This window comes from Solanum lycopersicum, chromosome 8 (genome assembly GCF_036512215.1).
Source record: "Solanum lycopersicum chromosome 8, SLM_r2.1".
NCBI lineage: Eukaryota > Viridiplantae > Streptophyta > Magnoliopsida > Solanales > Solanaceae > Solanum > Solanum lycopersicum.
In genome coordinates, this window is record NC_090807.1 from 30,305,170 (window position 1) to 30,327,109 (window position 21,940).

The window sequence follows — 21,940 nt, forward strand, 5'->3', positions numbered from 1 at the left end:
TTTCTGATGAGTGTGGAAATTGTGGAAGGTCAGCAGTATGTCCCCCTTTATTGTTTCCCAGAAGTTCGAAAAATAAATCATTGTGTAACCATTCGGGCCAGGTGCCTTGTCTGCTGTACACATTTTGATCCCTTCTAACTCCTCTTCCTCTTCAGACCTTCTTGTAAGCCATTGTTGCTCCTCCATAGTAATAGTTTGGACATAAAAAACATTCAAATTTGGAGCCAACTTTCAGATTCTTTGTAAAGATTTTGATAGAAATCTACAATGGACCTCTTAACTCCATAGAATCAGAAGGCATAATCCCATCGATCATCAAAGAATCTATAGTGTTGATTCTCTTACATTGCCACGACCCAACTTCTCGAGTCATGATGTTCCACCAGTAGGTAAGCCAACCCATAACACGGAACATCTAATGGGTCTTAGGGTAGAAACTAAACAAGTGTAGACAAAATTTAATTTAACGATATAAATATGCGAAAGCAAACTAAAACATATATACAAATAAAGATCCCTTCCAGAACCTAGAAGTCACTAGTACAGAGCTCCAATAAAGCGAGTACGATTCCCAAAAGTGGACCACAAAAATTGAATTATCCTGAAAGGTAAAAGAGAAGTCTATATATATACAAATGGAGACTGAAATAGTACAAAACGTTGTGTGCTCACCCCCCGTCTCTAGATCAGACTGCTCCAAACTCGATAAACGCTGACTACTGGTGCTCGGACCTTGAACCAGATTCTCTACATAAGTATGCAGATGATCAAGGCTGGACCTTGAATTGGATGCTCCTCGAAAATTATCAATGTAGTCGAGGCTGGGCCTTGCATCCGGATTCCCGACAAAGGTGCCAATATAGCTATTGAAAGAGTCTATCTATCCATAATCATAAATACCCGTGGAACGCCATCCACACTTAGCATATCAATGTAAGTCCTTGGAACCGATCAAAAATCAACTTCGAATTGTGGAGCGGAACTCGTCACCGACGTAACTCGTGAAGCCGTAACATTGAAGAAGGATAACTATCGCCGGAGCAAGCTCATCGCATAGCTAAGGCCCAAACTAACAGACTCAGGTCATCTACACCAGTCTACAAGGATTTAAGCCGGTCTAGCGTCGTCGGGGCAAAACTAAGTCCTACCGATTCCGGATCATGTATTTCTAAAGCAAGCCCTAGTCAAACCTAAACTAAGGCCCAACATACTTCAAATAAACAGTAATCAAGCATACAAGTACTCCACAAAGCAAAGAGAGTCAATTAATAACACAAAACATGCTCACAGCTACCCGATAATTCCCGAAATAGGCCGAAAACATGATTTCTAAACACCTGTGCATGATTCAATAACTACCCAACCCAAATCCCAAATAGTCAACATGCATTCACATGTTCAAGTTCAATTTAATAGAAAACGTAGCCTGCCTGTAGGCACATCACGCGCGCTCCAAAAATCACTCCCCCGGTGCTTTTCCGTTTCGAACGGCCTCGAAATGCTGTAACACTATAAAAAATAGAGTCACAACATTATTATCGTCGCGTAGACACTAATATCGCAAGAAACAGGGATGGACCAATTTTGGGGTCAAACGGGAAAAGTAGGACTCGCTTTGAATGTTTCGGAATCAACCCCCAAAATAGGTTCTTAAACACTTCCCCGAACTTGTGTTCCAAAATGGGACACAATTCGGGGCCTTGAAATAACACAATGTCAACATGCAACCAAAACCCGAATTTTCTCATGAAGTAGAAATTGGACAGAGGCTGAATCAGTCAATTTACCAGAAAAGGTGGTCTACAGTGAGTTCCGACAACACCACAACGTTCTCCTCGAAAAACCACTCAAAATACCCACTAGAATAATCAAATTCGGACTTAGAATGAGGGAGAAATCAAGTCCCAAAATATCCCACAATTTGAGTTCACAAAGTAGCCATGACCAGCTGGTGAAAATGAAAATTTAATTTGAAGGTCCCAAAGCAGCTTCCGAGCTCACAAATGTGTTTATCCTTGAAAAATCTCACAACTTAGCCTTTGAATCCCCCAAATTGAAGCTCTATAGCTCAAGATATCACGCCTTTAATATGAGGGATAAAGGCTGAATTTTGGGGTTTTAAAAAGGCGAACCTGGTCACTAAAAAGCACCAAAAAACTGGTTGTTAAAGCCAAAACCTGGTCGCTGTAGAGCTGCACAAGATTTCAGCTTTGGCTAATTTCTTCAAAGTCTCCGACGGGGTGCTCCAAATTTGTTCGGAACCCGATAAAAACAAAATAGATATTGTACCCTACTAAAATCGACATTCCAGACTCAAAGACGCAGTTGAAATTTCCATTAGAGGTCATCTCAATAAAAAATGGGTCTCACTTCCAAAGGCCATTTTTAACCAAAATCCACCGGGGGGCTCGAATGAGTCCGGAGGCCTCGGGAGTCGAACAAAAGGTCGTTCTAGACCAAACTCAACATTCCGAAGCTAATCGTGCTGACGAAATTTTTATCCGAGCGCATTTTCCAAGATTGTTGACCAAAGTCAACCTTATGCCAAATTTCAATGGCTAAAATGCCTGATTGTCCTGACTCGTACCTCGATACTTTTGAAAACCGGGATACTAGCCTAATTTGGCGATTTCGGAGCTGATGAAACTCTCAGAATTCCATTTTGAGGTCATTTGCTTGACGAACTGACTAAAACTCACTTTTCAAGCTTCAAGGCATCTAAAACATGGAAAGTTGCACAAAATTCAAACAAACAACTAGGCGACCGAACTGTCAGTGCCAACAAGTCATAAATGACTTGGGGGTGTCTATAGAAAAGCTCTAAACGACATAAAGAAAGCATTAAGGCAAAAATTACATGAAGGGTCATTACATACACGCAGCGGCCATTCTGTTACTTTGTGTTCTTGTCACCCTCTTTGATCCACTGAAATCTAGGTCTCTGTATCCAATGGATTTCTTCATTTCTAGCTGTTTCTTCACACTCCATGGCACATTGTGCTTTCATCATTAACTCATCATCAGTAAGAGGTGTTATCACTCCTTAGTTATCCAATAGTTTACTGCATTGTTTTCTCTTTAGTTATTTTCCTTAAATAATGCAGTTATTTTCCTGTAATAGTGCAGTCTTGTAATTACAGTTAAGTTAGGAAGTCATGTCCTAGTTTTTAGGGGTAGTTATTTTATAAGTATTGTATCTAAAATTATTCAAGTTTTTGAGTACTTCAAATTCAAGAGATCGCAGGTTCTCTCTTAATGAACCAACACCGTAGGTCGTAGGAAGAAAACATTATATTTAATATTGCAGCACCCCATAACCAGATCCATAATCGGGGACCATAACAAGAGATCTGGCCTCTTGTATGATTTCCGAAGTTCCAATTTGCTCCAGAAGTTGATCATTTCTAGCCCTCTAGTTATCTTTATTCTCCTTGCTCCAATCTTTGCGTTTGCTTTCAAAAGCCTCCAATTTTGTTGCTAACTTAAAGTCTGCTCTTCCTGTCACATTAAAAAATTCCACCAGTCTTGGTACTTTGGATTTGAACCTCTCAACATTCTGTCACCATTTTTCAAACTTGAAATATGATCTCTTGAAGACCTCATCCCCACATGACAACAAAATCGGATTCTGGTCAGAACCCAAACTAGTCAAGGAACTCTATCTTATTTGATTAAACAATTCATCCCGAGGAAATGAATGCATGAATCTTTCAATCCTTGATGCATTTCTATGATTTGACTCTTCTCTTCAAGTGTAAGATCGCCTAAATAAAGGGGGGCCTACTAGCTCTAGTTCATTGATACAGCTAGAGAAGTCTGTCGTTGCTCCTAAAAGTCTAGTACAATTTGTCTTTTCTGAAGGGAATGGTCCTTCACAAAACTCTTTTTTTTTTTTTTTTTTAATAAAGCCTTCACGAAAGCTCTGCAATGCACCTAACTCTTCCTATAACTCATACCTTTCATTCTATAACTTGAAGCATATACTAATGTAAGAATCCAAGTGAGATCTACATTAATGCCACTCAACTTTCAAGTGATCATCTGATTTCCACTCTCCACCATCTCCCCCTTCCAAGACCTTTTATCCCACATAATAATTATGCCCCCTTTACCACCTAATTCCTCCATCGAAATTTCTCCCATCCATCTATTACCCCCTAACTGTTGAATATGATCTTCTACTGCCCTTTAATTTTGTCACCACCAAAACAATAATTTCTGCTCCCCCTTGTTGTAATCTGCTTCTCACCAATTTCTATTGTCCTCCATGTTAAGCCCCATCACATTCCATGATAGGATATTGATCTTCCTTATAAGTGGGTGATTAGTTTCCTCCCCCTACTTTTTGATTCACTCCTTGGCTCCCCTTCTTTGACCAGCTTGCAAAAATTCACTGCGGGGACACACTCAACCAAGCTACTGGTCCAAGGAAAATGATCTGGAAAGTTAAGGTGCTCTTCAATGTGGCCAATTTTACTTGGCTTTTAGCAAAACAATCTGTTCTCATTCAGGATAACCGTATGAAGAGGGGCCTCCAGTTGTGCTCCAGATGCTTTTTTTGTGAATGTGAGGCAGAGACAATAAATAATTTATTCTTACACTGTAAGGAGACGGTGAAACTTTGGCTGATTTTCATCAACATAAAGGGGCAGATTTGTGGCCACGTGTCCATTTTTTGCGTCCACAGCTTTTGCTTTGTATTAGATTATTATGATTATGATTATTGATAGATACATGGTGCATAATACATGCAATTGCTCTTTTCTTATGCAGATCAGAAGTTTGTAGTCAGATTAGAAGTTGACTATTCATTTTCAATGTGTGCTCCATCATTATTAGCCATTCTTCCTTTCTAAAGATAATAAATTAATCTTTAGAAAGTTGAGAATTGGATATTTTTGCAGGTACCTATCTTTAAAGAACCTTCCTTTAGCATTTACGGAACTCCAGGAATTGTGCAGCGTGAAATTTTAAACAACAGAAGACATGTCCTAACCAAGGTAAAATGATACTTTTGCATTAAATTGTGTGGCTAATGGCGTACTATTCTTAATGAGGTTCTATTATATTCAGAGAAGTATGATTTTATAAACTGATATTGGATTGTTCCTTTGAAAGGATACTGCTGATACAGTTGAGTTGTAGGAGGTCACAAGAGGGACTGTAACTCAAAATTACGGAGAGGTTAGAATGAAATGTTTTGAGATCATTTTAGCAACAATGGCATGTGTGGAGGATACATTCTTATTTTTCTGAAATGATGATGATATTCCTCTTCTTCTTTTAAAATTTTATTTTCTTTTGTGGCCTACTTTATAATGTGTATTTTTACCATGTTTTTTTTACCTGATTATTTTTGGTGTAGGTTTCATTTGACAAGAAAAAAGAAGAATTATTTGAGATGGTAAGGAAGTAGAACCATTGTAGCAATTCTCCTTCTTTTCAATGAGTTTTTTCTGATACCTTTTGCTTGTTCAGGTAAGCATCCCTGCATGGTTTACTGTGGACACTAGGCTCGGATGCTTGTCTGTACATTTGAATAATCCACAATGCTTTTCTGCTGAGATGTACTCTGCCGATCTCAATATCCCTGGGAAAACTGAAGATGACAAGGTATTTCCTGCTATGAACCTTTTGCTTACAGTTCACCGTATGGTTCCAGGTCCCATCTCCACATTTCATTCGATAACCTTGCTCCATTTTATTACCTGATTTAGGCTCATCTAGCTCTTTTTTCATTAAATTTGTTTATTAAGGACTGGGAAAGATGAAGGTCCAATAGGGACGGATACATCATTTCACTCCTCTTGATCAATTAGTCCGCATCAAATTAAAGATTCTTCTTGGTCTAATTTCATGTCGTTTGACAAAAGGATAGTCGGCGTTTATGCCTTTGTTCCAATTTATGTGAACCTATTTGACTGGACATAAATTCTAAAAAAGAAAAGTAGATTTTTGAAAGTTGAGATCTTAGTCTTAAAGATACTATAATATTTGTGTGACTGTAAAACTTAAGTAACATGTGGTATTATTCCATTACATTTGTGTGGTGTTAAACGCTTCTTATTAAGAGTAAAACGGGAACTTTAAATTGAATTGTTTCCAAATGTAGAAGTAGGAGCAATTTAGGACACTGAGTAAAGAAAGCATGAGAAACTGAGTCGTCATTTCTGCTGCAAAGCCATAGCTCTGTTAGGAGAAGTAGAATAATGGGTCAAAGGGTTCTGTGAGGCTTGAACCAAGTAGCTAACAATCGCAAAATGAGGGACTCTGCGTTTATCAATTTTTGCTAAAGTTTAGTTTCGTCCTCCTTAATGAAGTGCTACTTTCATCGTATGTAGACCAAATAAAAATAAGTAAATGAAGAAAAAGCTATATAGTAACTTCTTTTTTACTAGTTGAGGTATCATTTTAAGCCCGTTTTCTGATAAAAAGGTCAGAAAGCCAAGTTTAGGCCTTTAGTCGCAAGTAAAAACTGAAAAGAATATGCTTTCAGCCCTTTCTTTTTGTAGAAAAGTACAACCTGGAAAAGCCCAACTGAAACCTTAAATTGAACAACCAAACAAATTTTAACTGATCTGAAACTTGAAAAGACAGTTTTGGTTTGTACTTATCCAAACTGAAAAATCGAAAAACTGAACTGGTGAGTGCGAGCCCCTACACTTCCTGTGCTTTACATGTTGTATTACAAGTGGAATGGATAAGTGTTTGAACCAATGTTAAGATTTATCAGTTATATCAATAAAGTTTAATTTATTCACCTTAACAGAGGATGGATTTTTTTGTTCGCTGGTGCGTTCAAATTATAGGTCAATTTGGCACGAGAAACACTTAAAGGGCTGTTGGTCCATTGGTTAATCGAAAGAAGGCAGAAATTTGGATCTCAATCATCAATCATTGGAGAAGTTCCATCTGGAAAAGATGTATCTACAAGGATTTTGACTACTTCAAGAGTGGAAGTAGACGGCAACACTGATAATGATTCTGCGGTGTTCCATCCCTTTGAATTTTCTTCAGCATCTCCTCCATCCATCATGACTGAGGGCTCTCAAAGTGGCTCTTGGAGGAAAAAGATCACTGACTTAGATGGAACTGAAGATGAGAAGGACATGCCTTGGTGGGTTATAGACTGTGTGATGAACAATCGTCTGCCTCCCAGGGAAAATACCAAGTAAATCTTCAAAGCTGCATATTTGTTTTCTTGACAATCGTTGAATTGCATATTTTAATTATATAGTTGTTAAGTTTTAAATAAAGTCTAGGCAGTTGCAATCTCACTTTTGAAGAAGCAATCTGTTGCTAATTTCGGTATTTTCTTCCATTTTTTTGGGCCAAGTATGCTTAAAAAGCATAACTATTTATGTGTTCCCTCTGGCTGTGATAAATTACTTTTTGATATAACCCCTTTCTTATAATATGGTTTGCAGATGTAGCTTTTATTTTCATCCATGTGAGGGTTCTACTGTCCAGATCCTTACCCAAGGCAAACTGAGTGCACCTCGCATATTAAGAATTCACAAAGTAAGTATCTTTAGTTTGATAGTAATGCAGAATCAATTTAATTGTCCTGATGATAAAGGGTCCTTGTGGCTAATAATTACTCTTTGTTTAATAGTCCATACTAGTGGGAGACTTACACTTCTCCTTTTCCTGGACACCTCCTATTGGAACACCACATATAATTTGCGAGAAAAAACTCAAAATATAAATATCATAAGGAAATCACTATAAATTATGCTCCTAGTTACCTAATCGGATTTTTCAATTTTAATTGGGTACTAGACCTGTACCATGGTTATCCCTCGAGATGTAGATTCCATGTTGCTCTAGTTTTATGTCAAGTAAAACCCTAATAGTCTCAGTAGTCTTCGGAGATTTAATATTGACGATGCATCAGATAGCGAAATGAAAAGCTGAAAAAGACTGCTGCAAAGGCCATGATTCTTCGGTCAGTTAACTAAGGATTGCCTATCTATGTGAATGTGTTGTTCTTATGGTACCATAACTTGCTAAAACTTAAAGTATGATGTGTAAATTATCCTGATACTATCAGGCGGCTGCCAAGATATAGCTAATCTTCAGGAACATGGTTAATATGTCCAAACTGGGGGAGTGTCATCAAATGGATACATGAAGTGGTTTTTTATTTCTGCTTGGATAGTTACGTATTCTGAAGTCAGTCAAATGTTTATGGCTTGTTTTAGAACGAGTTTCAAAAATCTTTTTCTTCTTAAAATCCATACCCCGTCAAACATTTTGCCCCACATAAATTAGGATGGAGGGAGTGTCACTTATATCTCATGCCCAAGCTATATGAATCCTTTGCATCTATTCTGCTTTACTGTGACTTTTCTTTCCAGTACTTGATGATATATGTTTTTAAGATAACTTGGAGTCCTCTAAGTCTAGAGGTACCCGAAATGGTACTCTTGTTCCTAGACTAATGTACAAGTATTTAAGCAGAAATAATAGAATCTTGGTAAACACCAGTGTAAGTGAAAATCACATAAGCTTTAACTCTTGTTAGTTGATATTTGCTCATATAGATTCTTTGCTTTAGTTATGTTCTTTTTTTGCTAAGTGTACGTTTGTTCCAATTTAGATAAATTTTTTTGTGGCAATTTCTCTCCAAGTGATTATAAGTGTACCTCATCCTATTTTAGCACCTTCAGTTGTCGTAATCTTGCAACTATGGAGCTTTGCGTATGATGTCTATGTAGGAAAGATTAATCCATACTAGGTTCTTTCAATTATCCTCTATGAGATACCATCTGTTTGATGTGATTATTTCTAATCTTGTCTATTCCCATAAGAACGGACATTCTTCTTGTCACGACCCGCAAGTACACCTTAGAAGAAGGGAGATTCTTGAGTCGTCACAAGGCGTACTTGATCCTTCGGGGTCTTGTACAAGCCTCATAACTATCGTTCATTACATAAGATATGAAAAGTAGTGCAGATTTAAAACTTTCACAACAATTATAATAGTAAGGAAATATCTTTTATAAAATACTAAGGAGTACGTTTCGTTGTCACAAGCCAACTTAAACGCACATCTTAAATATCTTAGGGACACGACCTTTTACATTGAAAGAAAATACACAATAAGTCTTATACAAGTCTTAGTAAAAGAAACTAAAGAAATATAGACTATGCCCTCAAATATATGAGGACATAACGAGTCTTGAGAAGCTTTGCCTTCTAAACTTCCACTTGCTTCCAACCTATACTTATAGAGTATAGAAAAGTATGGGGTTAGTACAAACATTGTACTAAGTATGACATTATGCAAAAACACATGTAAAAGAGGACATTTTAGTAGAAATAAAGCTCTCATGCGAATTTGGTAAAAAGTTCATGAATATAGTAGTAAAACAGATGAATCATCATTTGACATAGAAAGTAAAACTTCCATAAATTTAGAATAGAACCCATTTCATATCAACTCATAGTAAACTCATTTCCCTAGAAGTTTCCCTAACCAAGATATCCTAAGGCTCACTAAGGTAAGACATGAAGGAATTGCCTATACAATCCCTTCAATGCACACCTAAGTGATCCTCAAGACTACCGATCATAAGCTTACTTCGCACGGGTAACAAGTCCACATTCTATAACAAAGACACTAGAGAAACATGCTTACATTTAAGGACTTCACATAACTGCCCTTCTCCAAGGCAACTCCCAAATTACACAAGTTCAATGTGAAAGTAGTATCCCATACTACTACCTCCACCAAGTGCTCTTTGAGGGTTCCCTTAGATTAAGCAGACCACATTCATCATTCATAAACTTTATCATACAAGGCATAACTTTAAAATGCTTATTTAACTTCAGACATTAAGTCACAATTTCATTTACTTCACATAATGATCCATTCATACATTTCATATTAAGACACACCAAGACTCCCTCCAATTGCCTACTTGACTCAGGAGAACCTCATGAAAAGGGGTATCCAACTGAGTCCTAGGTGTTTCCTGTGTGGAGAAGAGGCTGAAATAGTCAACCAGCTCTTTCTTCACTATAGGACCACTAATATTTTGTGGAGCATTTTCATCAATTTGAAGGACCTACTTTGGGTGATGCCAAAAAATATTGTTCAGGCCCTGAAGATATGGAGTAGCTTCGTCTATATTTCTGGTCACAAAGAAAGATGGAAATCAGCCCCCTTGTATCTGGTGGTCTATATGGAAAGAGAGGAACCTCAAATGCTTCCAAAACAAAAGTAACAACATCAAGAACATGAAGATGAATTGCTTGGTTTTATTTCATTTATGGTGTAAACAGGAGTATATGGACAATCTACAATCAGTAATGAATGCTTTGGGCACCACCTTGTAATTTTTGTTTATTTAGGATTGAAGATCTTCCTAATACTCATTTATAATTAATAAACCTGTAACAAGTTGTGGCAGGTTTGATTTTTTGGATTATAATACAAGACTGTTACCTTCTAAAAAAAGTATTCCAAGGCATTATCACTATGGAAGTACGAATAGAAACACCAAACTGATTTTGTATTTTAGCAAAAAAAACCTTTGAATATAGAAAATAACTCAGAACGATCTTTTATTAAGAAAACCCAAGTGCATCTCGAATAATTATCAATGAAACTAACAAAATTATGAAATTCTAAGGTGGAACTGACTATACTACGACCCCAAATATTAGAAAGAATTAATGAAAAAATAGACTCTAAATGAACTAGTACTACATGAAAATGTAGCACGAGTGTGTTTCCCAAGTTAAAACGACGCACAATCTAATGTGGATAAACTAGACAAACTAGGTACCATCTCTTGCAGTTTGGATAGACTTGGATGTCCCAAAAGTTTGTGAATTAGATATGAGGAATCTGTAATGGAGCATGTTGTTAAGGAATTAGAAGATGTAAGATAGTAAAGGCCTTGTGATTCATATCCTGTTCCAATCGTCTGTCCCGTACTGCGGTCCTGCATGAGAAATAATCATCAAAAGAGGTTATGCTACAACGTATGGCTTTCGTCAAACGATTAATCAATGCTAGATTAAAAGGAAATGCAGGGACATAAAACAGAGTTTAGGGTGACAGAAGATACGGGTTTAACTTTTCCAACCCCTTTTAATTTTGTTTGGATCCCATTAGCTAAAGTAATAGCTGGAAGAGATTGTGAATAAAAACTATCAGACAAAAGTGATTAATTACCAGTGACGGAAAATATTTTTTGAAAACATTGACAGAAAATATTAATTATCCGGACAACAACTAGGTTACCGGAAAAACTGCACATTGTATTTTTTTAAAAAATTTATTTTATTTTATTTTTCTTACAATGCTCTGATACCATGTGAGAAATATTGGAGAAAATATTATTGAATTGTGTATCGAAATTGTTACATTGAGACTCTATTTATAGACACTACATTAGAATCCTTTTCCAACTAGGAATCCTATTCTTATTCCTATTCCTATTTTAAGTAGGAAATACTTATTTCTGTTATAACAACAAGACCACTGATATAAAGTTCAATTCTTTGTGACTGTGTGACTATACTAGCCCACGGAATTAATTGCTTTTCTTGCTAATTTTCCACGGATGACGGACCCAATCTGGCACAACTTAGCCAATTCTCCTTACTTCTGACTTCTGACTGGTGGCCCAAAACGAAGGTTTCAATAACGTTTGAATTCATCCCAAGACAGTTCAGGTAGTCTCTAGTTGAAGAAACCAAAGTTGTGCATTCCCCTCCAAATGAAAAGAAGCAAGACTAACTTTTTCTTCATCTGGAGTCTGTTGGTGTAGAAAAAAGTGATCACATCTGTTCAGCCATCACAAAGGGTCCCCTTGGCCATTAAACCTTGGAAAATTCAACGTTGTATACCTAGGAATAAAAGAACTTCCTCGTGCATTTGGTTTTGACCCTTCTGCCACTCCACTTTTATCCTTCAAGCTCCGATTCTGATTGGTGTGATTTGTTGATTCAGAATCAACCTTCGAATTCGCTAGATCTTTTCTGAGTGTATCTAAGAGAGCATTTATTGCTTCGTGTCTCGCTATGTTGGTTGCATGTTCTTGTTCTAATAAGTTCACCAATTGAGCAGTTGATGTTGAATTTGATCTCCCATAACATCCGGCTCTGAACCAAGTTGTTATGGTCCCCAGTTATAAATCTTGTTATGGGGCGCTGTAATATTAAATATGATGTTTTCTTCCTACGACTTATGGTGCTGGTTCGTTAAAAGAGAAACTGCGATCTCTTGAGTTTGAAGTACTCAAAAACTTGAATAATTTTCTGCTTATATTTTCTCAGTCACGAGATAGTTTAAATACAATACTTATAAAATAACTATCCCTAGAAACTAGGACATGACTTCCTAACTTAAATGTAATTACAAGACTGCACTATTACAGGAAAATAACTGCATTATTACAAGAAAATAACTTCTACCACTGATGAGAAATTACTGCAATTAACTATTAGATAACTAAGGAGTGATAACCAAGGTATTTTAATTACAACACCAAAAACGTATTACAGTGGTATAAAAGAGAAGTTCGGATCATCTCAAAACTTGTAACATCAAAAGCTTCCAAAAGTCCAAAGAGAAGTTGGATAGTCCAGCGTATTCCTCCTATACCATGTATAAACAAATTGAAGGCCTCTAGACTTTACAAAAGGTGGAGGTTGTATCTTTCCTTCAACACACCTATTCTTTCATTCAAACTATAACTACATCATGCATAATAATCAATGGGATACTTTACCAGAGTTGCTTCTTCCTTTTCCGGATCCTCTGTCCTTGCCAGCAAATTAGTAACTTCTCACATCTTGAGGCATCACCCATGTGACTCCCAAACTATGCAGGAAAAGAAAAAAATTGCAATGAAGAAGAAGATTGTTGGTTCCCAGGGGAAGGAGCATAGTGTTAATAAGATAAGGAGAGTGATAAAGAACTTTAGGAGTTGGAAATATTATTAGTATTTTTTTTGGTTCAGCTTATTTTCGTCTTTGTCTCTGTCTTCTATGTACCCGGATTTGTTGCACTTGAGCCTAGGGTCTTTGGAAACAACCTCTCTACCTCCCCGAGGTATTACTAAGGTTTTCATACATTCTACCTTCTCCAAAAAATACTTGGTATGTTGTTGTTGTAACTTTGTAAGTTTGATTTATTTTATGCACCACATAAATAATTTGTCCAAGGGATCCTTTCTTTAATGTTATTATTTCATTAAAAAATTCACATTACCCAAACAAAAGTCATTTTACAGTCACTAGCCATATCTCCATTTATAGTTTTCAAATGGATAACAAATCTAACATCTCGTCTAGGTTCATACCATGAGGACAGAAAATGATATTAAAGAATGGATTATAATAGCATACAAGGATGTGACCCAGTGGTCAATGAAGTGGTTTAGATTTACTCAACTGTTCTATTTTTGATTCAGAACAAAGAAATGATAAAATAGAAGTTTGTGCAAATCTGGGAGACCAAAGTTCAAATCCCATTATTGACAAAAACACTGTGTCATTTATTCATCTCTGTTTAACCCTTGTTGGTATGAACACCACCATTATTGGAAAAATGAAAATAGAACTATATTCAAGTAACGTTCATTGCCAATTCAAAATTGTAAAAGTGACGGAAGATGACCACCCATTATTGACATTATACCTCCACTATATAAAATGCTCACACAATTGGACAAAGAGAGATAGAGAGAGGTGCAATCCTTGAATCAAGTTAGTATTCATTGACCATTTGGTGAGATGCAGATACTACTTCCAAATTTTGGGCTCAAAAGGAAAGAAAGCGAGTTATGTTTGCTCAAGTCGAAAGAGCTCCAAAAGTTTCATAGGTTCAGCTTTCTTTGATACTATAATCACCCAGAAGTTCTTTCTGGTAATTAATTAACACTTACCGAGGATAAACAATGAATGTTTCCAAGTGGTATTGATTTTGTTCTCCAGGTTATCAATTATGTCGTGGAAAAGTTGGTTCTTGACAAGCCTTTGGATAGCGTAAACTCGGATGGGACTTTTGCTCCTGGTTTACATGGAACTACTGGAGTGGATGACTCATCCCGGATTGGGCCGAAGCCTTCGCAAAAGCATAAGCCATCTATAGAGATCCTGTGCAATAACCAGGCAAGTTCAGGTTTCTGTTTCTAGGTTTGAGATGCTTCACATATTAAGATTTTAATATCATGCACTGTTGTAGTTTGCTTCTTCATTTTTATACTCTAGATCGTAGCTTCTTATATTTGAACTTTTAGCAATATATCATGGTACATCATTACGGATTCTCCAAAAAAATAATAAAAATTATTGGCTTTGCCACATCAATCTTTGTATATGCTGCCTTCAAATACAATTGCCCAAGTGGGGATATGTTCCAGGTTATGCCCACAGTGCTTTCTGGTTAAATGAAATTTTATTTCTTTACCAGGTTTTATCCCCTGAAATGAGCTTAGCAACTGTACGGGCCTATATATGGAAGAAACCTGAAGATCTTGTACTTAATTACCGTCTGTTGCCAAGCAAGTGACAGGCCTGAAAGTTATAAGGTATGATTTTCGTTTGTTTTGATGTCTTCTGTATTTTGCATCTTTCCCTTTTGTTAACTATTTCATCCATTTTCAGTTGGTCCTTTTCTTATAAGAAAATTAGAGACGGGAGAATATTGAGAGAGTGCACATATCCATTTTACACACACTTCACAGTATACATGATACCTCTATCCAATGTGAGACACGTATCTTTTGCTTTTACTTAATGGAGGTCTGAATCCGAATGTTTTAAACGTTAGATTATTAAGTGAATTTGTTTACATTAAGATTTAAGCACTAATTTGGTCAGAATAGGTCTTTATTATTAAGATCTTGAACAAGTCTTAATATCATTAAGAGGTATTTTTGTGTAGATAATTTTTCGCCACCACTCTTTCCACAATCATCAGCCACCGCAACTAACCACCTTTGTCATCACAACTACCACCACCATTGTTAATCACTATACCGTCACTAACCACCAACTGCCACCACTGCTGCCAATGACAATTGATAATCGCTACCACACCTCCATCAATAATTTTATCCATTTTCGCCACCGCGACCTCCGCCTTCACCACTACGGCCCGTTTCTTTTTTTTTTGAACTGGTAACATTTTTGAGTATTAATAACAACCTACACGATGGGTGTGCAGTCCCCCATATTTACATCCAGATGAGCAAAAAAAATATGCTCCTAGTCCTTGATCTTCTTATAAGGACACTGCGGTCAATTTCTACTACCAATTATTTCTATCATCACAATTCGAATCGCCATCAACCACCAAACATGCACACATTCTTCAGTCCACCACCATCAACACTGTCTACTGCTTACACCAACCAACTTCATCATCACAACCACCATGACCATGACCACTATCACCCGTTATGTCACCAACATGCCAGTCACTACAACACCAACTCCACCATGACCACTATTACTAGCTACCAACACCAATCATTACCATCACCACTACTACAACCCCTCTCTACCATCACGAGCAAACATAAATATTTCATTTTTAATCAAATAATGATTTTATATTTTAGAAATTACTTTCTTTCTAATTTTTAATTGATTTTTTATTTGAATTGTATATTTATCATGTTGCTAATATATGAATTATGCACATTGAGATGTTGAAAAACAAATTGTCTTAATCATTTAGTGTGGGAGACATCTTATTCATTTATATGTGCATTCAGATTTAGGTGTTTTGGTCTTAATGAAAACAAACAAGGCCTAATACTATATTACATCAAGTATAAGTTGTTACAATAAACCATTTTCTTCTATCGAATCCTCTAGTTGTACTTGTATATACGAAGGTGGTTGTACATAAATAATTCTTAAATTGGTGAGAGATCTGATAAATATATCAGTAAGCTAATCATTTGACTTTTTTTCACTTCATGAGATTGTCATCTTAAATATATTTATCTCTATCAAAGTGTTAATAAATTTTTATGTCTGTTTCTCATTCAATACTATATAAGATACACTTTGAAGTTCAAGTTAATATCATTACTAGTTTTAAATGCATTTGGTTAATCATTTCAGTCTGAATTCTTTGAGTGGTTGCTTAATCCATATGAGGTACGTCCAAAAGACCACCGAATAGACTATCATGTGGAGTAACTGGGAGATAGTTCAACTTTTGAACCAACTTCTTTAATTACCTAGCATCATTAAATGTGTCCCCCTAACCATTACCTTTAACATTAAAATTTGTAAGTGTGTAAATGAGTCCACTAAGTGCACATTTATGTCTCTCCAGGAATGTCAAGAGCATACTAACATTGTGAGATAACAATATCTAAATGAGACTTGGCGACCTAAAGCCTGGAAAATATTACTCTGCCTCGGTTTAGAATTGTTGAGGAGATATTATTCAACTTCAACCAGATATTGTCCAAACAGGCAGTCATCAACTTTCAATCATTTCAAACTCTTAAATAACCATGCTAAACTTACCAAACCATGCCTTAGAAGACTACTTCAGACCATATAGAAATCAACCTTAAACAACATACAAGACTACTAAACATCCCTGAGTTAAAGAACATGGTGTTGCTTCATGTGTTTCATTATCAATATGCTTGCAAATAAATGTGTTCTTGATATCAACTCGTGAAGAATTCAATGATGAACAGCATCCATGGACAAAAAGAAGCTTTAAGGAAGCAATTTTTACCATGGGATAGAATGTATCACATAATCAAGTGAGAAGATCTTATTAATGGCCTTCACAAATCACAAGGAACATGCCTCGAGCTGATCAATTTGATCTCTATTCCAACTTTCACTGTGACCAACAAGAACATATTTTCCGTGGAGGCATAAGATTAATTGCCCAAGTATCAATAGAATGTAAAACAGACATTTGTCATCGTAGCTTGTTATTAGCCTGATTGGAAAGAGCTACTCCTGTAGATTCAAGAAAATGAATAAGACAAGATTGACACGAAAGCATAATATGCTTATGATAAACAATGATCACTCAAACAGGTATATTTATGGTGATGATTATGAGAAGAACAAATACCTTTATGAACGGTCACTAGAGGGCTGTTTGGGGAGACAAATTCGGAACCTGCTAAGGATCTGTTGCAGGGTATGGATGATATAACCCTGGTGTGAACAGTGGCGTAATAAGTCAAAAGTGATGATGCTGTGGGAGGAAACGTAATGAGGTACTTATAAGGACTACATTGCTGGTACAAATAAAATAACTAAGATGTCAAGATGGTTTGAAATAGATTGAGGATAAGACTGTTATGTGAAATATGGCACTGACTGACCAAGGGTATCGACAAAAGATTGAGCGAGTAATAACAATATTCCTTTTAAACTCTAGAATAATCATAAACTACACACTTCGATCATGAGGATCTAGGTTGTCTTTCTCAGGTTTCAAGTTATAACAAAATAAGTGTTTCTAAAATATAATATATGGACCAAGGGAGTATAGAGGTGAATATGGACATAAAACAAAGTGAGTCAAGCGGTGGCACAGTGGCAGAAATGCAAGAGAGGTACTTGTACTACTAATAGCTTTACTGGTGGTCAAGTAAAAAATATAGAAGTCAAGACGGTCACAGGAAGTTGCAAGATAAGATTGAGTTCTGAAAAGTGTCATTGGCTGACTAAGGATATCGATGAAGATCAAGTGAGTGGTAACAATATCCCTTCTAAGTTCAAGAATAATTAGAAAACACACTTGAGAGCTTGACTGTTTAGTTTATCTTGACACGAGGAACGACAAAACTTTTAGGTGAATGGGGGAATAAAAGTGAAGTGGAACTAGTCCTGCATAAAAGAAAGCCTATGCTTTACCAAATAATATGCTATGCAATGTTCCCAATCTTTTTGATATACTTCGTTTAACATTAACTTTTTGCTGACTTACATCGATAATAATTTTCTCATTACTTTCAATAATATATATCTATCTATACTATCTTAAAAACATGAATTCTCTAACTTGTATTAAATTAATACAATACCCTCAACATAAAACACACAATTTAATATATCTTCTATTTTTTTATTTTTTTTATATTATATGTTAAAATATGACACCTTTTCACATTGACAGGTAGTGACTTCTCCGAAGGATTGTGACTTTTTAAAAGAATTTGAATTTTTTTGGTGATTTGTGATATATTCAAATGGTTGTGAAGTTTCAAATGGTTGTGACTTATCTAATAAGGCACGATGAACAACTTTTCATACTATTCTTTCTTGGCTATAAATAGAGGAGTTCCCTCAAATTTTGAAACTATAGATTTTGTATGTTTTTATTCTCTGTCTTTTTAAAACATGGATGATTTTGAAAATTGTTTAATTATCCAATTACAATCTTTTTTAATTGGTAAATTAGATAGATCAACAAAAATTGATGCAACAAGGAGAATGAAATAAGTCAACGTCAAACGAAAAGACTATTAATGTGTACTCACTTTCATTGGCATAAATACACTTTTGCAACAACTTCTACTTGACAAAAAGTTCAATGATTTTCTGTTGCACAAACTACCACTTGGTGTTCAAATTGTGAAAAGTCTCAAGCTGTCGGAGAAAAAGAATTTGATCATAAACTTGTTTGAAGAGTCCAAACTAGATTTAATATGTACTCCTTTGTTTCCGATTTATTTGTTGTACTTTTGTTTTTATTCTATTTAAAATATAATGACCTTTTAGGGGTGGGGGGACTTCATGTTGCTTGTTTGTCCTTAAATCAAATGTCTTCATCCATCTAAATCTTCTATAGTACCTTAAAAGTATGAACTCTACGAGTTTAATACTAAATTACCATAATACTCAACTTCAACCACCCAATTTAGTATATCTTCTCTAATTTATATTTATTTATTTATTTGTTCTATATTATATTAAAAGATGAGACCTTTTTCACAATGACGGGTAGTGACTTCTCCAAAGGATGTGACTTTTTTAAAGAGTTGCGACTTTTTTGATGAGTTGTGACTTTTGAATGGTTGTGAATTTTGTAAGGACTGTGGCTATTTGATAAGGTACGATACACAACTTTTCATACTATCCTTGTCTACAAATAGAGAATTTTTTTCACATTTTTAAACTACATATTTGTTAGTTTTTTATTCTTCTTAAAAGAAGGAAGATTGTGAGAATTGTTCAATTATGCAATTACAATATTTTTTTGGTCTGTAAATAAGATAGATCAACAAAAAATGATGCAACAAGAAGAATGAAATAACTCAACTTCAACCGAGAAGACTATCTATATAATTAGTGTGTACTCCTTTTGATTGGCATATATATACTTTTGCAACAACTTCTACTTGACAAGAAGTTCAATGATTTTCAGTTGCATAAACTATAACTTGTTCAAGTTGTGAAAATTCTCAAACTATTAGGAGAAAAATGATTTGATCAAAAACTTGTTTGAAAAGTCCAAATCAGACTAAATAAGTACTCCTCTTCTTTTTGTGTGTTTATAATAGAATTATTTTTTTTTCGGGCGGGGGGGGGGGGATTCCTTAGTTGTAGCGCTTCATGTTACATGTTTAAGATCACAAAGTTGAAATACCTTTTTTTATAGTCTACATATCCTTAAATTAGTCAAATCTATGTCTATCTTTCTATCTATACTACCTTAAAAGTCTGAACTATCTTAAATGTTAAGATAGTTTGTAATTCTTCTATATGTTGTATTATATTATAATTATTTATTTATACTATGTAATATTATATTAAAAGTAGACACCTTTTACATTGAAGGGTCGTGATTTTTCCAAAGAGTCGCGACTTTTCGATGAGTTATAACCTTTTCCAAGGGTTGTGACTTTTCTAGAGGGATGTGCCTTTTTCTAGGGTTGTGACTTTTCCAATGAGCTATGACTTTTTCTATCAGTTATGATTTTTCGAAGGGTCATGACTTTTCTAAAGGATCATGGCTTGTCTAAAGGGTTGTGACTTTTTTGATAAGACACAATATACATTTTTTCATTCTACCCTTTGTTATCTATTAAAAAGGGGGTGCCCGTATATTTTTAAACAACAAATCTTTCATGTTTTCGATTGTTCTTCTTAAAACACCCAATTTAGTATTTCTTCTATATTTTATACTATATTTTATTTGTGTTGTTTTATTTTAAAAGCACACACCTTTTCACATTGATAAGTTTCAACCTTTTTCAAGGAGTTGTGATTTTTTCGATCCGAAAAGTTGTGACTTTTCTTAATCATTGTCACTTTTATGATTAAACACAATCAACACATGTTCATACTACCCTTTGTTAATTATGAATGGAGATGTTTCCTCACATTTCTAAACTACGAGTTTAAATTTTCTGTTCTTGTCTTCTTAAAAACTCAAGTGTGATTTACGGATGTTGAGAATCTCAAAGTTCAGTGGAATTTGAACACTCCTAAACTTAAATATTAAATCAACATAATACTCCAACTAAAAGCATCCAATGTAGTTTGTATATCTTCTATATTTTATATCAATATTTATTTATTTATATTATATTAAAAGCAAAAACTCCAATAATACAACAATAACTAAGTTTTGCTCTGTAGGGGAGGTAGGAGAAACTACATTTAATAGGTCTAACTAAGATATTTTAAGAGTGACATTTTTCTTTTTACATGTTACAATTAATTTTGAAATGAGAAAAAAGTCAAAAAAAAAGAAAAAAAAAAGAAGAGAAAAAGATAAATCTAATTGGATGTCATAGAGAGCTGTCACATTACCTTATCTACATCTAGCTTTATGTTGTAAATAGTTATAGGTGTTTTCGGTGATAATTTCAATTAGAATCATAAAAAAGCTTACATCCATTATTCATAGGAACTTATACTTTATTATTATATTTATAATAGTTTACTTGAAGTTTTGAGTTAATAATATTGACATTATTTTTAATGTAGTACATAGTTTGATATTTACATGCAACACACGTGCCTCTAAGCTAGTTAAATAAAATGACGTGGCAATTGCATCCCTCCAAAAAATTTTGCGGGACATGTGATTATACAAGTTAGGAGTACAGTCAGTTATGTGTTAGTACGTAACAAAAGCTAATACCAAATGTTGGTATTTACTCCAACTCCTAGCTCCCAAGGAGTGTTGTGCCATTATTCCTCTACATGTGATGGACATGCTCTGCTGGAATCTTCTCACCCACTTCTTTGATGCCAGACCTCCAGCTTACCAACTCGCAGTTGTCTTTGACATTTTTTGGCTTGTGAGGTTGTGTTGTATATAGGTAGAAGTTGGAAATTCTCCCTTCCTTAGAAATGGATTGCGACATGCTTCCAGCTACTGACATAGGAGAAGTAACCCACACTAAAAAAGAATAAGTGCTCCCAGGCACAACTCCCAATCCTCCTTTTCTCCTACTTCATAGTAGGGAGGAAACTCTCTTTCCGGCAACTCCTTGAAGGAAACATCCTTCCTTTCTACTCTCAACTCCCACATTCCGTGGTAGCTTTTTCACCAACCCTTTTTTTCCCCATTATTTTCTTCTTTCACTAGCAGAGCTCTTCCTCTCTAGATCTTTGATGGAGGAAAACATGGTATATTTCAACGCAGGCTTCAAGTCTTTTGATATCACAAGATGGACAGTGGGGAGAGACATTTGGTTTGAATGGGTCGAGTAAAGCTGCAAATTGATGAGAAGATCTTCCATGAGTGCGAAAATCATGAAATGTCTCTGCACACTCTTCAAGAAAGCATCCATGGATAGAGAAAAAGGAATTAAAAGATGGAAATACAAAGAAAAATTCACTAAGATTTTCTGCACAAGGTAAGTGAATTGAGTTCGGTAGATTCTTGAGCATTTTAAGAGCCTGTTTGGCTCAACTTAAAAGCTGGTCAAACTGACTTAAAAGCTGGTTTTTGACTTATTTAGCT

The 21,940-nt window shown here is 35.4% G+C and overlaps 1 protein-coding gene across 6 annotated transcripts in view; it reads left to right on the forward strand.

Moving 5' to 3' along the window:
• Window positions 1-21,940, forward strand: part of LOC101244688 (uncharacterized) — a 41,561-nt gene that overhangs the window by 12,416 nt on the left and 7,205 nt on the right. For 4 of the 6 annotated variants that reach the window (XM_069288130.1, XM_019215282.3, XM_069288131.1 and 1 more), the window contains 8 exons: window positions 4,905-5,000; window positions 5,146-5,184; window positions 5,366-5,404; window positions 5,479-5,613; window positions 6,810-7,171; window positions 7,428-7,521; window positions 13,957-14,133; window positions 14,435-14,552. In XM_069288130.1, the coding sequence (XP_069144231.1) occupies window positions 4,905-5,000; window positions 5,146-5,184; window positions 5,366-5,404; window positions 5,479-5,613; window positions 6,810-7,171; window positions 7,428-7,521; window positions 13,957-14,133; window positions 14,435-14,533 (1,041 nt within the window). In that variant the 3' untranslated portion in view covers window positions 14,534-14,552. Of the gene's footprint in view, window positions 1-4,904; window positions 5,001-5,145; window positions 5,185-5,365; window positions 5,405-5,478; window positions 5,614-6,809; window positions 7,172-7,427; window positions 7,522-10,106; window positions 10,352-13,956; window positions 14,134-14,434; window positions 14,553-21,619; window positions 21,834-21,940 lie in introns of those variants that run through there. The other 2 variants (XR_003247755.2, XM_026032504.2) reach the window with 2 other exon arrangements.